The 16,811-nt window shown below is 44.9% G+C and overlaps 1 protein-coding gene across 3 annotated transcripts in view; it reads left to right on the forward strand.

Moving 5' to 3' along the window:
- The window catches only part of SEMA5A (semaphorin 5A), a 417,033-nt gene that overhangs the window by 132,015 nt on the left and 268,207 nt on the right, over positions 1–16,811 (forward strand). For all 3 annotated transcript variants that reach the window (XM_039842786.1, XM_039842784.1, XM_039842785.1), the window contains one exon: positions 3,740–3,937. In XM_039842786.1, coding sequence (XP_039698720.1) covers positions 3,817–3,937 — 121 coding nt within the window. In that variant the 5' untranslated portion in view covers positions 3,740–3,816. The remainder of the gene's footprint in view (positions 1–3,739; positions 3,938–16,811) is intronic.

Here is a 16,811-nt window from a genome sequence, read left to right on the forward strand (position 1 = left end):
GAATGGAGAGACCTGTATTTAGAGCAAAGCCTATTTAGAGTAAAGGACTTTAAGGGAGTCGGCCTGGCATGGCAGGATGCTCCCCAAAGCCCCTGTCTGAATGAAGCCTGGGAGAACCCTTCCCTGGCACCTGACCACGAGGACTATTTATAGTACCTTTATTTTAGGAAAAAAGGTAACATGTTATTGTGCGAAAATTACAAACTTCTAAAAATCACCTATTCTCCTTAAACGTGCTTCCCTTCGTTTTCCACGGCGAACGTGTAATTTCGTCTCGTCACCGTCTGGCGACGTGTCCCGTTTTAGCCACCCCTAACACGTGACCCAGCATCTCCTCCTCCTCTAATCACCATTTTCCAAACCCCAGGGAAGGAACGTTTTGGGGCCCCGTGTAACTTTTCTCTCCCTTTCTTTCTGGAGGCAAAGGCGTTAGAACTGAGGGGAGCGTTGGTGCCTTTGTAACTTCGGACAGTTCCCGCGACACTTGGCCTGTAACAGTAACTCGTTTCTTGGGCGGCAGAAGGGGAGTCTGTGTATTGGGCCCGACACACTGTAAACTCTGCAGGAGAGGAATTCGCTCTTACAGGGTCGTTGACTTGAGCTCGGTCGTGGAGGTCAGGACGGGGCAGTGCCTCCATCCACTCCATCCACTTCCTCCATCCACATCAGGAGATTGAGTGCTGCTCAGTTGGCGACACTGTGTCAGAGACGCTGCTCAGGGTGCTCGCTGGGTGCCAGGCATGGGTGTAAGTGGGTGGCCTCATGCCTGCCACAGAGCTAGCACTTTCTGAGGATTTACTGGTGCTTTCGTTACCCTTCCCATATTATTTTTATCACGGCCGATCTGTTTTGATGTGGGGCAGTGAAATCTACCTGCAGCCCTCTGTGAGGGGCTGGTGAGGGTACCCCAAATCCCCTTGCTCTGAAAAGAACTAAGTTACATCTCAAACGCCTGTAACGCGTGTTACCCAATGTTAAGGTACATCATCTGGAGAAATTTCATGTGCTAGGTCTCGGGCGAGAAGGATAAAATAGGAAAGGCTGCTCCGTGCATTTACCTGGAGACTGGAGTTGTGGAGCATCCGTCGGCTTTGCAGATGTGACGCCTTTGAGGATGAGGTCTCCTGCCTTTGTTTTATAAACACTTTCTTTCCTGGGACCCTAACAACTGCCCACCTCTGCTTTTTCCTGGATCTTCTGTCTCATACCTCCTCTCTGTCTTAAATCTACAGCCTCTTCGTTCACCACTTCTCAGAAAAGAAGCCCCATTGAGTAAACTTTTTTTTCCCTACCCTGGACTTTTCCTAACTTTGATCTTTACGTGCCTCTTGGGTTTCACTGAATTTTCCTTGGTTGCCTACCATTCCGGGAGCCACCCCGTCTGTTCCACCTTCGCTCCCCCCGTTTCCTGCTTGGTTCCCTGCTACGGGGATTCTGTCTCTTGTTCTGCTGAACTGTCGCCCCAGGTTCATCTTTGACTTCCTGTTGACTGACGCCGTTGGCCTTCTCGCTGCCTCCCTGGATTGCAGTTGGCCAGGCCTCTTTTTAAAATGTGGTTTTATATTTCAGCCCGACTCGATCTCCATTTCCCCTTGATGCTTTATCTCTGTGTTCTTTCTCTTAGCTCTGCCCGATGACTTTTGAAATTACAACTTCTAGACAAACAACAAACATTCTCTTTAACCTCCCCCTTTATTCCCTCTCATCCCCTGTCCGGCTGAATATTTACCATACCCATGATTTTAACCCTTCCAAACATTCTCTGTAGTCTCTGATATTTTTTTCCTGAGCACCCAGCCTGGATTTTTCAATAGTCTCCTGCATTTCCTTAAATATTCTCTCAACATCTCAAACCCAACATGCGCAAAACGAAATGATCATGTTCTCCTCTAAACAAAATTCTTCTGTCGATCCTCATACTGAAATGAATGGCATTATCATCCTCACAGTGGCTTTTCCTCCCTATCTTGGGTCCATCCATATCTCTTTGCTTGCTGTTCCCCCAAATTTCGCATATTAGAGCAACACTCATTTCATTACATGTCACACTTTGGGGGCTGTGGGTTGGGGCGGGACTCCACTGGGCAATTCCTTCGCTCTTATGACCCGAAGTCACTCAGTGGCTTTCAGCTCTGCTCACGTAGCAGGTGCCTTGGTGGGTGGCTGGGAAGCTGGGCTCAAAGGGAGTGTTGCTAGGAGCTCCTCTCTGCGGCCTCCTATACGGAGGTCTTAGTGTATTGGATTTCTGATCTGGCATCTCAGCGCCTAGAGGACACGTTATAAGAGAGAGGAAGTGGAACCTGGCTGTCTCCCAGGTTCCGGCCTGGAAGCCAGTGTACCATCACTTCTGTCGTATTTGATCGAGCCACGCAGTCACAGAGCCGGTGCAGGTTCAACAGAGGGGTCGTGGACCCCCCTTTCCAAGGGAGGAAGTTCAGAGAATCTCTGGCCCTAATTAATTTGCCATGCTTTCCCTTCCCCATCCCACTGAGGGCTTGCTGTGTTTGCCTGAATTTTTATTCCTGTTAAGACAACTCGAAGTCACAGCTTTATTTATTTCTCTTCTGGACAATTGCACTGGCTCCGAGTCAGCTTCACCCCTGTGCTCTTCTCTACCTGGTTTCCGAGGTGCACTGTTGTGAGAATAATTTCATTAGCATTTCTTCTACTGTAATATTAATACAGCATGCTAGCTCGTTGCCTAAGAATAGAGACCTCGGGCCTGAGTTTAGTCTTCCGACCTACTCGCTGAGCTGCTTCCCACTCCCCTGTACGTCTCCCCGTGTCTGGGCCGAGCACAGTGAGCCTCGCCCCAAACGCGTTGCCTGCGCCTCCTCTTGTCCGGCCAGAGGATCTTCTCATCCTCTTCCCTTGGCACTCAGTGTTCTCCCAGAGGTCCCCATCGTTGAAACCCTCCTTGTCCTCCGGCATTAAACCCAGACGTCCGCCCCTCTGTGGACACGTCCTCGATCCCTCTAAATGACAGCAGAGCCGTCTCGGCTCCCACAGCATGCTGCTTCCTGTGATGGCTTCCTCACGGCTTGGATTATAGTTAGAGTTACAACTAACTAGAGTTCTCTTATTTTAAAGCGTATTAATGTTTTAAATCATTCATCATCTACCCAGTCTCAGAGCTCCCAACACCATCGTTTCATTTCACGCCGTAGGTGCTTGATATCGATTTTACTTGATTCACACCTGATTTCCAGCCAGAAACATTGCGGGCAGGTCATCTATCAATTTCCTAGGATAAATTCACCAAACGTGGACCATTTTTAAGAGTTGGGTAGTGTACTGTTAATCAGCTAATTAGTAAAAGGCAATGGTCATAGCCTTATTTCTTAAAAGGAAGGCCAGTGGTTCTTGGGGTTTCCACATATAGGTAGGTCTGTGTTTGCCAGAGGGAATGAAAATGACGTTCTGCGGGAAGACCGGCCACAGCTCTCAGACTGCACTAAGAGTGGCCGCGATGTCTCGCTAGAGCTTATACGCGAACACTTCTCCCTTCTTAATAAGTGGGTTATCTCATAAAATCATTGAGAGAAAAAGTGGTCCTTATTGAGACACACATATATCCTCACATATCTGACGTGCCACCTAGAAAAAAGTCTGCTTGGCTAAGTCCTCTAAGCTTTTTTGTTTTTTCTTTTTTCAACGTAGTGCTGGGGCTTTCCCGAAAGGCCACCACCAGAAAACCTGAACTCGGGGTCACTCAGTTGTTCTCCTGTGTGTGTTCTAGGCGCTTTCTCCACATGACGGGAAGACAAGCTTCCGGGTAGAAGACAGGTGCCTAGAGTCGAAGGCCTCCTGGCCACCATGAAGGGGACCTGCGTCATCGCGTGGCTGTTCTCAAGCCTGGGGTGCTGGAGACTTGTCCAGCCAGAAACAGACGCTTTGCAGTGCCAGCGAGCAGAGCACCCGGTCATCTCCTATAAAGGTAAGGGACACGCATGCTCCGAGTGCCAAGGCACTACCTTCTATACTCAGTGAGGATAGCCGTGCTGATTACTCTATTATTCTGTGGCTCTTGTTTTAGACATTGTTTAAAACAGGAGCAAAAATACAGAATCCTCCATTGTAAGAATTTCGTTTCTAGAAATTGATCACTGTCTCAAGAAGAATTCAAAACCGGAGTGATCATGGGTAGGAAAGTCCCACCATTGAGACTTAGGTGCTGCAAACATCCTAGGCGTTTGAACCAGGGGATAAACATGGCGATAAAAATGCGACCCACAGAAATAACACCCAAATCAAGGAAAATAAAAAATTCTTCACTTCAGCATTTCCCAACAAAACCTCAGTCTTGCCATTAAACGCATGCTTCTGTCTCTGTCCGAGCATCGCATGGCAGGCCAGGTTGGTTTAATGTCTCTGTATCTCCATGAATCTGTAGGACTAATTAAGAAGTATGTATATCCACTCATTTGTTCTTTCATTCATCAAAATTTATTTAGGGTTCTTTTCACTCCGGGCACTCAGCATTCACAATGAAAAATAAATTAGTCTTTGTCTCTGTCCTCAAGGAACTCACAGTTATATTATCAAGCGAAGTACAATTAACCATACATTGTTTTTTCATAATGTATCCAATAATAGTTTTATGTTTTGTTATTTTTTTTAAACTTTGTATCAGGAAAAGTTTCTAATATGTATAGAAATAGAAAGAATAGTCTAAGGCAGTGGTCCCCAACTTTTGTGGCACCAGGAACCGGTGCCCGGATGAGAATCTAATGCCTGATGATCTGAGGCGGAGCTGAGGCGGTGATGCTGGTGCTGGGGAGCGGCTGCAAATACAGATGAAGCCTCACTCACTGGCCCGCTGCTCACCTCCTGCTGTGCGGCCCAGTTCCTAACAGGCCACGGACCAGTACCAGTCTACAGTCTGGGGGTTGGGGACCCCTTGTCTAAGGAATACCCAGCCCTCACTTTTATTAATTCACGACCACCATTTTTCTTTTATATTTCCACCCATGCTCTACGCCACACCCACCAAATTATTTTGAAGCCAATTCAGGGAATCATATGATTTTATCTGAAATATTTCAATCCATAACTATAAAAGAAAGAGAATTCACAACACCACGATCACAATAGACAAAGATTCTCCCCAAAATAATTCCATAAAATCATCGGACACCCATTCACCGACTCATGAATATTTATGCATTTTTTTAACAGATTGAATCAAGATCTAAATAGAGTTCATACATTGCAAATGGTTGATATATCTTCTGAGTGTCTTTTAATCTTTTATTTATTTTTGTTGTTGTTGTTGCTCCCCTTGTAAATTAATTATTTAAAAAACAAAAACAAAAACAAAAACCTGAGCTCTTTCTCCTTTAGAATTTCCCACGGTCTGGATTTTGGCAAGTGCATTCTATTGCTGTCAATCGAATGTTCTTCTGCCTCAAATATTTCTGTAGAATAGTAGTAACAGCAAGAGGCTTCTTAGATTCAAGTTCAAATCTTTTTGTCTCTACTGTTTCATCGATGGTGCTGCGTACTTCCGTTAGAGGCGGATAATAGCCAGGTGTAAAATTAGCGATGATTGATGATCACTCCCTAACTTTACTGAATCATTCATGGGTGCCAAACTGGATTTCCTCATTTTATGATTCCTTCCTCATTTAATGGCAAGAATACTTGTATACAAAGTAACATTCCCTCATCATTTATTTGAATATTCTAAGGGGACGACTCATATAGGTCTGGCAGAATAATGTTTTTTTTTTTCTTTTCCCTTTATCCCTTTTTTTTAAAGAGACTAGTTCATTAGTTCTCCAACATTATCCAAAGGGGATAAAAAGATGTTACATTTGCTTTTTGTTTTTGTATACATAGATTTAATACATAGATTTTGATTTTTGATATATTTCAAGCAATTACAACTTTTATTCTTAGAGATGGTAACGTGTTCTAAGCCCATGCGAGCCTCTTGAAGTTGGCTCCCGAGTTCTTGTGAGACAACCCACGTTAGTTTGCTTTCTCTCTGGGACAGCGAGATGTTCCTGCCTTCCCATGTCCATTTCCTTTCGTAGACCTGAGAGGCGACCATTTGTGCTGATTCGAGCACGGAGGCACCCAGTTAGTTGTTTTCAGTGTGCAGAGCCGAGGAGAATGTTTTTAAAGATGAACCGTGAGTTCCTCTGGGGACTTCCATCTCATCTCCAGGCCTCTCCAGTTTTCTGAATCTCTTCAATCTCTCAGCTACATCTTTCTCTCTCGCACACAGAATCCCAAGTCCCTGCAGGCCCGCGTGAAAATTCTTCGCCTCTTCCGGAAATGGATGCTCAATTGTTTCAGAATAGCAGTGACATGCAACTCTTGTTGATTTCCACTGCTGAAAATCCTTTAAGAGGATTTTATTTTCTTTCAGTCATGGGGCTATAAATTTTGGGGGGGACATTAAAGCAAACTTGTTGCCTCAAAATCACTTGAAATAATTTCCCCTTGTATGGTTATGCCAACTGAAAGCCCAGTTAGTTTTATTTGTTTAATTTTGCTTGTAATTTTTAGAAATTTAAAAAATTTACATTATACTATTATGTAGTGTTCAAGGTCAAATTAATGAAACGAGGGTGTCAGAGAAACTTAGATTTGCTCCCTCTTTTCTTGACCCTGTCTATTCTCTCTGCGTTTGGCTAACCTTTTACTTACAGTTTATGGCTTATACTTCTTTTTTAATATGAAAATATCATCCCTCCCACAGTCTTATCTTTCTTTCTTAGATAAAAAGTTGCACATGCGTACAAACTTTTCTCTGTAGCATTTTTTGACATAATCGTATATCCTGGAGGCCAGTTCCCAGTAGCATAGATTTGTGCCACCCCTTTTCAGAGCCATGTAGCTGTCCACTGTGTAATGACCACAATCTACTCAACAGCCCCCACTGAGAGATGGTTAGGTTATTTTCTGTCGTTTGTGATCACGGATGGTGTTACAACGAGTAGCACCTCTTGCAAGTACCATTGGGAGAGATTTCTTAAAGTGGGATTGCTAAGTCCAAGGATGCATCCATATGTGGTTTTGCTGGATGTCGCCCAATTTCCACGCATGAAGATTTCTCCATTTTGTATCCTCATTGCCCTGCGTATAAGTATCTGTTTCCCACCAGCCTTTCTTGCAGAGTTTGCCGTCAGGCTTTGGGATTCAGGCTCATCTCATAGTTTATAAATGGCATCTCAGCTTCTTTTCAATTTACATGTTTTTAATTTGGAGTGAATGTAAAACGAACATTTAATAGGCACCTATTATGTACCACAGCCTGTGCTAAATATTGAGGTGACAGAGGCAAAAAACACAGTCTCCGTTAAGAGTTGAGAATATCTTAGGAATACAAAGCAGCAGGACCACTGCGTTATCGTCCACTGGCGTCGTTGCTGGGTGCCGTGGGACCCCGGGAGAGAGCAGCCGAATCGGACAGCCTGGGCTGTGGGAGCGTGGTTACGGAAGGTTTCGAGGATGAGGCAATGCCAGATCTGAGTCCCTAATGGTTGTTAGAAGGTGCTTACGAAGCTCATGAAGAAGAGGCATTCCCAGGAGAGGAGAACAAGTGCCCAAGCCCCGAGGTGAGGCGGGTGGAGCATAGCAGTCCTGGCAACGGTTGTGGACGGGGAGTCATGCAGTTTTAGCTTCAGTTTCGGAAAGGAGGTGTAGTAGTGAATGGGGATCCATGACGCGTGCTATTGCAAGGCATTTTAAGAAGTCTTTGTCTGTCTGGACCGGCTCAGCTTGGAGGACGGCGAAACGGTGGCAGGGACAGCCCGTTCTGAGGCTGCCGCTGTGATCAAAGGGAGCAGGAACTGAGCCGAGGGAGCGGTGGCAGAAACGTAAAGAATCAGGTGGATTCTAGAAATCCACAGGGGGTGTTTTTGATGATTTAATGGATGTAGGACAGGAGGGAGGAAGAGGCACTAAGTACGATCCCCAAGGTCCTGGCTGTTTATTCCATATGGAAGAAAGAAGGGGAAGCAGGTGTGAGGAGCGTGATGCTTTTAAATGGAGAAAGCTGAGTTCCCCAGCATCAGATGGAATTATCTGGTTGAGAGCAAGGCATCATGGGACTTTTCGAGAGAGGTAGCCATCAGAGTATTCAGCGGTGCGGAGCTCAAGGCAGATGTGGGCTAGACGGTAGAGTGATAAACTCATCTTGGTTTGCCTAGGACTTCCCTGGGTTTAGCACTGAAAGTCCTATGTTCTGGGCAAACTGGGACAGATGGTCGCCTCCTAAAATCCTTACGCAGTGGTGTATTTGTCTCCTAGTGCTGCTGTCCCGAAATAGCACCAACTGGGTGGCTTAAACCTGCAGAGATATCTTCTTGTACAGTTCTGCAGGCCAGAGCTCCGGAATCGAGGTGCTGGCAGGGCCATACTGTCCCCAAAGACGCCAGGGAGGAATCCCTCTTTGCCTGTTCTTAGCTTCTGGTCGTCGTTAGCATTCGTTGGTGTTCCTTGGCGTGTAGACACATCACTTCAATCTCTGAGTCTGTAGTTACCTGGTCTTCTCTCTGTGTGCCTCTTTTTGGCTTCATCAGTCATACTGCATTTAGGGCCCATCCTAACCAGGATGACCTCATCTTGACTAATTACATCTGCAAAGACCTATTTCCAAATAAGACACATTCACAGGTCTAAGGTTCGGTCTCAAGGTATCTTTTGGGGGGACACAATTCAACCCATAACGAATAGCATTTATTAGAGCAGATTTAGGGCAGTGCAGGAGGAGGAATCCAGGAGGTGATGAGCAGAGGGATAAACATGGGATGAAGCAATAGATATAAAAGGAGAGGATCATTGTCTCGGCCAGAAGGGACATGAGGAAAGGCGCTTTTAAGAGAACATTACTTAATCATCCTTAAATGGTGATGGGAAGAAGCCAGGTAAAGGAAGAGGCTAAAGAAAGAAGAGAGAGGGGGAGATCAATTGATTAGGCAGAGTCCCTGGGCCGTGGGAGGGGTCGGATACTGGGCACAGGCAGGGGATTAGTTTATAGGAAGCAGACTCCAGCTCCGGTGAGCCTGGAGGGAGGGCGGCCAGGGCACCCAGGATGCAGGAAAGTTAGTGGGTGCGATGGCCGGGAGCGTTTCCATCTCAGCTGAGAAGGGGCAGCCAGGCCAAGGGCCAAGAGTGTGGGAGCTTTAGGAAGGAAGTGCTTCTCTGAAGAAAGAATAAGACTGGTGACCAAAAACGCACACCAAAGACTCCCTGTGGATGCCGGCAGCCAAGTCCGCCCTTGAAATGGCTCGTGTTACAGCTGAGCAGGTGGCCCCTGTTAATGCTCTCTGACCACTTCTGTGTAACGCACGATGAAACTCTGATGAGAGAGAAATGTTGGAAGGAGTGGGGAATCGCGACTTTTAAAGTCTTGGTTTTCACCTGCCTTTAACATTTCTCGACTTAGCGTGCCATGTTGGCGGTCACTCTGCTCAAGAGGCTGCTAATGAAGTGGACCAGGTGCCACAGTGATGTCTTCATGCAACGAAGCACATTTTACCAAAGTCTTTTTTCCAATATTGTCTTTCTTTTTAAATCACTTTTAAAATTTTTTTTTATTAAATTGGGGGGGAGGTAACTGGTTAATAACATTATATAAGTTTCAGGTGAACTGTCTGTAATACGTCTGTATATTTCGTCGCAGGCTCACCACCTGGTCTAGCCTCCTTCTGTCACCATATAATTGACCCTCTTTACCTTCTTCGTTCCCCTCCCCTGCCTTATTGATTTGATTTACCTGGCCAGGCAGAAGATACTGGCAGTCCCGTTTTTCCCAGCCTCAGTAAAATATCTTACCCCTGGGGGCTTCTCTAGCCTAGCGGAGTTCACTGCTCAACGCGCTCTAATGGCTTGCTGTGTTCGCAAGGTTACTCCCTCGACTGCATGTTCTGGAATATTTCTCTGTGCTTGTGCAGGGGCTGTAAACACCCCAGCCCATTACGGACACACCGTTAACACTCTGGCCTTGTCGTTTGCTTAAAAGTCTGTTCCAATAAAGAGGGTGACCCTTCAAGACAGCACGATTCTCAGCGTGCTTATGGAGTCTCATAACCATCTCCGAAATGACTTTTAAATGTTTAATGTCCACTTAGCGATAGTGCCATATTCCGCTTCTGTTTGTTTATTGATTAAGGTTTCCCCCAGCTACTTGGAGAGTGTCCTCTGGTTACTGGACTTGGTTTATGGGGAGCGGTTGCACACTGTGCACAGGGGCGGACCGCTGGTGAGGTGAGTCATGCCACACTCACGTTTTCTCTGCCTTAAAGCCTTCTTGTTGTGACCGACGAGGAGGCCTTTCTGCAGTGTCTCAGCTGGCAGCACTTCGCGTGAATGCCTAAAATCACTCCTGCCTGCAGGATCGGGCAGTGCGCTGTGAATTCTACCCTCGGAGCCCTCCGATTTTTCTCCCTGACTCCTGAGTGTTCCTGTTGAGCGTCTTCCTACTATGGATTCATTGATTGGCCAGAGGATTGTTTTGGAACTTAAGGGAGATCTGTAGGGACGCTTGAGAGAGGAGAGCCACATTTGGCCCCAGATCTGGGAAGGGCATTTAAAGGAAACAAAATGGGCACTCCAGCTTGGGACATCGCTGGGGCGGGACTGGGGAACAGCACTTGTCATTTGAATTTAAACAGCTGCCTTTGTCCCGACGTGGAGCCTTAGGCAACTGAAAGACCATGACCGGAAGGATCCAATGCAGGATTTTAAAGTTGGGTCCTGGTCCCACACCACAGTGTGAATGAGTAGTTTTCATGGGTCCCATATTTTTCTTTTAAATCACATAATTAGATTTCATTGTAGTCATGTCTGCAGGAAGGTATTAATTTATTAAATGTTGACAATAAAAATATATGACATGTTTTGCAACTCTATGTTGGCTCTTCTTTGTGCTAACTCACTGGAAGTGCCAGCCTCTCTCCGCCTCTGAGAGGCTGTCTTTCTACCAGTTTGTAAGATGGCCCCGCACACATTTCCTGTGTCCTTGTTAACTGCCTAACTGCCCATTGTCCTACCTCTCGCCACTCTTCCCCTGACTTCCTTACTGTCCCTGGGAGCTTTGGTGTTGCTTGGCCTGCCACTTGCTCCCCTTGGGGCATAACTTGGCCAGCCTCAGTTACCCTTGAAGGCACAGTGAACTATAGCCTTTTAGAAAACAAGGGTGGGGACACCAGAAGGGAGCCCCAAGGGGTTATTTTGGTGCCACGGCTCCATATATGTCCCGTGGTCTATGCAAATCCCGTGGCTCCATACATATCCTGTGGCCCCGTTGGATGTCCCATGGCCCCATGCATGTCCCATGGTACTCCATTTTCTCTCCAGGTTTTGACTGTCTGGTGTCATGGCCCTAGCTAGATTTCTCCTTTTCTCTAGGATCTGGGACCCTTGTCACTACTGCAGAGGCTACAATAGATGATTTGTTGAGTCCCTGTAAGATTCCAGTCTTTGAGTACGTGAACCTTGAGCAAAATTGCTTCTAGAAGTTCTCCCTGTTCATCTAGTCTCAGATCTGCCATTTGTCCTTTATGTCACACGTGTGTAGGACTGCATGACAGTGGCCTACTTTCTCTAAGGAAGAATTAGCAAATTCATTTTAATTAAAAATAGATTGCATGAAATTGATTTTAATACTTAATTTTAATATTTTCATATGAATCTGATTAAAGTATAGCAAGACATACCAATTGTTGAAAACTGTCTTGAACCTAATGTTTTTCTCTGTAAAAACTAAAATTTATGTAAACCAAGTGTGAATCTCTTTGATTTTATAACAGAATATGAGTTATTCTCCTGTGAGTTTCCTTTGGGAGGAAAAGTGTTGTTTAGATCCTTAAAAAGTCCACTCTCCCATAAATAATTTGACTTTTGTCATCATACATATGACAACGTTTCATATAATGTAATGTCAAAATTGCATGGGTATAATGTTCAAACCTATTCGCAAATGAAGCAACACTGCTTGTTTTTTACATTAAAAACTACATTCGAGGATACATCTTTGATTTGAAAGTCTGTTGTTAGTTTGCTCTCTGAAAAAAATAAAATATTAAAAAAATACCACTTTTCAACTCTGTAATGTAGGTATGTAATGATTATTCACGAATGCATAGAGGTGTCAGAAGAAAATGCAGTATAAAACCACTATGCGTTAATTATTGGAACTGGTTCCAATACCTGCGTTGCCCTCTTATGTCGTTGTGGATCTTTGATTGATAAGAGCTGAGTCGACCCCCGTCGCATGTTTTTTATAAACAATGATTAGGTTCTGAAAGTGGTTTATTGAGTTTTGAGAATTAACAATAACTTTTGTATTACTTTTGTGTTCTAGGGCCACTAATGAAATAATTTGTAAGAGTGAACATATCTATATTTTATCTTCAGATAAAATTTCCAACTTTTCATTGATTTGCCTCGGTAGGGAAATAGTTTTCATTATTTTAAGACTGCAAATGGAATACTTTATAAGTGAAGCAGTTCAATGCGATTGCCGTAAAATTGGGAATATGATTTTGTAACGTTATTGTCAGGATTCCGATTTCAACATTCATTTCATTTGGCCTCAGATGGTATGCAATTGTGTTTTATTTATCTTTAAGCATACAATAGTCTTTCTAAGCATTAAATGGGCAATTCATCCGTTTCTCACACTGATGGTAGATAGAAATCTTGTCCTTGTTTTATGTATGAGGTAGAGTTGGAGATTAAATGTAGCGAGAATAAAGTTTTAATTAGGCAGTATTTTTCTTGGATTTATGACCTCTTGCCTTCTTTTAATATCAAAGCAAGATAAACAACCACGGTTCCATCTGAAAGGCAAAGCATTAAGGCAACTCCAGCAGAGAGCAGTGCTGAAATTTTTCTGTTTCTAATGTGACAAAGATGCCAATGAGGTTCCTCAATCTCATGTAGTTTGTCTACTAATTTAATCAACACCTTAACTTTTCGATTTTCCAGAAGTTTTTTCAGTATGGCGTGGAAAGTAGGCAGAGGTCGACTGTGGCTTTCGGAAGAGCTACGTTTAATTTCTCTTTTACTTTCCCATTTCCCTCACGTGACCCGAGGGCGGGCTTCCGAGAGCCTGGTCACGTGTGTTGCATGAGGCAGGAAGCATTTCCATTCATAATCCAACTCTTGATTATGAATGAAACTCATTCATGTGTGCCAGTGTGCCAAAATGAATGGATTCCTTCAACCAGCTGTATGACGGATTGTGGTGAAACAAATGTGACCATCCCCACCTTGAAAGCACCTCTGGACACCTATGAGGTGGACTCCACACCCTATTAACTGAAATCAGCGAGGCCAGACCCTGACACCAGGAATGGCTGACTGAGCACTCCTGGTAGCTCTCAGGAGGTAACTAAAAATTGTCGTTCTCATTTGTGTTTTTGATTTTTGTGCCACTGTAGTTCTTGGCTTCAGCACATGTAGAGTTCTAGCTTCTGCTCATTCGAATACAAAAGCAGAGGTCCAGTTCATTAATAATTCAACCAGTATTTACTGGGTGCACATCACGTACCAGAAGCAGTTTCAGTAGCTGGGGTCACTCCGATAAGCAAAACAGGTAGAAATCTCAGCTGGCGCTGAGGTCACATTCCATCAGGGGAGACAGACAGTAACTAGTTGATGTGATAGGGTGGAGGTCGCATGGTGACAAGGGATGTGGAAAACTATAAAACGGGTGAGGAACGGGTTCGGTGGGCAAGGGGTCTTGCAATGTTCGTCAAGGTAACCAGGTGTGCCAGACATTTACCTGTCGTCTCTCAGCCTCACGTTTGCCCCTTTTCCTTCTCTGTGCAACAGTTAGGGAGTCAGAAAAACTCCCCGGGCCCTGGACCGGCTGGGCTCCTGTTAGGATGTGTGGATGGGAGGGCCCAGCAGATGCTGAGGAGGCTGGAGGAAGAGAGAAGACCATGTTAACACCTCCAGGCTGGGGAGGGTGGTGATTCTTGCTCCCCAGCGGGCAGCAGGTGTTACTCTTTGGCAATTCTCGCTTGAAGAGCACAGCACAGGACAGGTCGTGGCTCCAGCCCAGCTTGTTAGCTCTGCTCGTCTCTGTGCATCGTGCCTTCTTCCTTCTGGCTCTGCCAGACCCCGTCCTTCATTCTATCTCTTTATCAGTTCCCACGATGCCTTTACAACCAATTCCCTATGTTAAATGTTCTCCGTTTGAGCTGCCTAAGATGGTTTCTGTTTTCCTGGCTGGAGTGTGACTTATTCAAAAGGCCCCGTTGAGCGAAGACTTACAGGAGGCCGGGGGGCAAGCTGTGTGGGTAACCGAGGGAAGGGTGTTGCAGGCAGAGGGAAGAGGAAGCACAAAGGCCCTTTGGGGAGGCCGCGCTGGGCAGGTTAGAGCAAGAGTGAGGGGCCCGGCATGACCCGACGGAGTGGACCTCAGGAGAGAGCGATGGAGGTGAGGTCAGGAAAGGTGACAGGGGCAGGTCCTTCGGAGCCTTTAAGAATGTCGACTTCTATCTTGAATGAGGTGGGAAGCCGCTGGAAGATTTTGAGTAGAGGAGCAATGCGATCTAACGTGACTTAGCAGCGTCACCCTGGCTGCTGTGCTCAGGATAGACTGAACAGCGGGTGGGTGGGATGCAGGGCAGGGAGACCACTTGGGGGGCTGGTGGGAGCACTAGACTGGGGATGGTATTGGCTCGGATGAGGAATTTCACAGTGGACACAGGAAGCAGTGGTCGTATTCTGCATAGAGCTTGTTTTGGAGGTCAAGTCCGAAGTATTTTGTTTCGGATTGTGTGTGCTGGGGGAGAGAAAGGCAGCCGTCAGACTTGAGCGCTTGGAAGGGGGAGGTGCCACTTTCTGAGATAAGGAAGCTGAAGAACCACCTTTCGGGGGTACCAGGAGCTCCGTTTGGGATGTGTTAAGTGTGGAATGTTTCTTTGGCATCCGAGCGGAAATGTTTAGTAGTCAGTTACATACACAAGTCAGACTTCTAGGGTGCAGCCTTGGCTGGAGGTAGCATCTGGGAGTTATTAGCAGAGATATCATTTAAAGTCACAGAGCGGATGAAGTTTCTCGGGTGAAGAGCAGAGAGAAGAGAGACGTGGTCCACTGTGTGAGCCCTGGAGCCATTCAGTACATAGGGTTTGGAGAGATGATATAGCACGTAAGATGGACAAGGGACAGTCGGAGATATCCTGGAAGCCAAGTGAAGAAAGTGTTCTTTTCACAGCAGCCTCGCAGGCTGAAATCTGGAGACTTGGCTCTGAACGATGGAAAGCAGAAGGCTGATAAGAAATTACCAGCAGGGGAGGAATGGTAAGGCACGGGAGGGCCCAGAGTCTCTAAGGCTAGACTGGGGTCCACTTAAGCAGCGGAACCATTTGGAAGATGAGAATCTGTCGGGCACATCAGCTTATCGTGGCACAGGCCACGCCCGTGAATGTGAATATCCCTCGAGTGGTGACCAAAGGGAGACTTGCCCGAGAGACCATTAAGAAACAGTAGTGTCCAAGGTTACTGTGTAAAAAAGGAGAAATCTCAGAAGTTGGTCTGATGCCCTTAATTGAGGTCATTGTTAGCCAGCCGTTGAGGAGGATGAAGCGATGTGGTCAGGAAATGAGGTGATGGGTTTGTGTCCTGGGACTTAGTGATTGTGTGAACCTGGGCAAGTTGCTTGATAATTCTTTGCTTCTCTTAACACTTAAAAAACGGGGATGATAACGCCATCTTTGTAGGATTATCGAGGAAGAGAAATGCGAGTTTGTGTGTGTTTGTGTGGATGTGAAAGTACGAAGAACTACAATGCCAGATGTCATTATATCCAACCTTAAAAAAAGCCGACTTTCAGCTTAAATGTAGTCGTATAATGCTAATAACTTAGCAATTTTCGAATGCTCTATGGGGGACAGTAATTTGAGGAACTAATAGTGATGAAGTGAACAAGACATGTATTGGGTCTTTATGATTTTCGTCTAAGGTTTAATGTCAATCATTATATAATGCAAAGATATGTTGAGAACTTCTCATCTAGAGATTAAAAGGAAAATCTCAAAACATTGCATGGATGGCTCAAGCCAGATTTAAATATTTTATGAATTTTAAAAAATGGACTAGAATAAATTAAAACACGATTCATTTGAATTTAGAACTCATTCACATTCTTTTATTTCTTAATTCCAAAGGGTCTGCCCCACTAAAACAATCATATCTACAAAAATAAAGCTCCAGCATAGAAATCATAAATCCTGCATTTCATAATAGGGGCACAAAATCTTAGATGATACGTCCATGGATCAAGGTATAAATTTGAAACTCAAATCAATTACTTTTGGTACTAAAAATATAACTTAGAGCAGAATATAAGAATGTGTGAATTCTTTCATCTTACAGTTTTTAACCATAACATCTACTACAGATTTTGGAAGTCGTATACAGATTGTCTGAGAGCTTCCATCATGTATGTCTCTTGTTTGTCTCTTGTTTGAACACGATTTGGTAAACAGGTGATTTTTTTATTTCAAGTTGAAAATGATATAGAGGACTTTACCACTAGTCGTGATGGAAACAAGAAACTTGATTTACCCTCTTGCTTTAAACAGGAAAACCAGACAAAATATTAGAAACTGCAGTTTTCAGACACTGGACAAGAGGCAAAGGGCAGAGCAGGATAGTAATTATTTAGAGCAAGGAAATAAATGAATCTTATTGACTCAACTCAATGGAAGTAGTTTCCAAGATGTATATAACACAGTGATATGGAATCCAAACACAAATCAGCATAAATCAAGTCTCAGTACATTTGAAAGTATTGAATTCATTCCTGGATGATCTATGAACATATCAGAGTCAAACTGAAA

The sequence above is a fragment of the Pteropus medius genome, unplaced genomic scaffold (genome assembly GCF_902729225.1).
Source record: "Pteropus medius unplaced genomic scaffold, Ma_sr-lr_union100, whole genome shotgun sequence".
In the NCBI taxonomy this organism is placed as follows: domain Eukaryota; kingdom Metazoa; phylum Chordata; class Mammalia; order Chiroptera; family Pteropodidae; genus Pteropus; species Pteropus medius.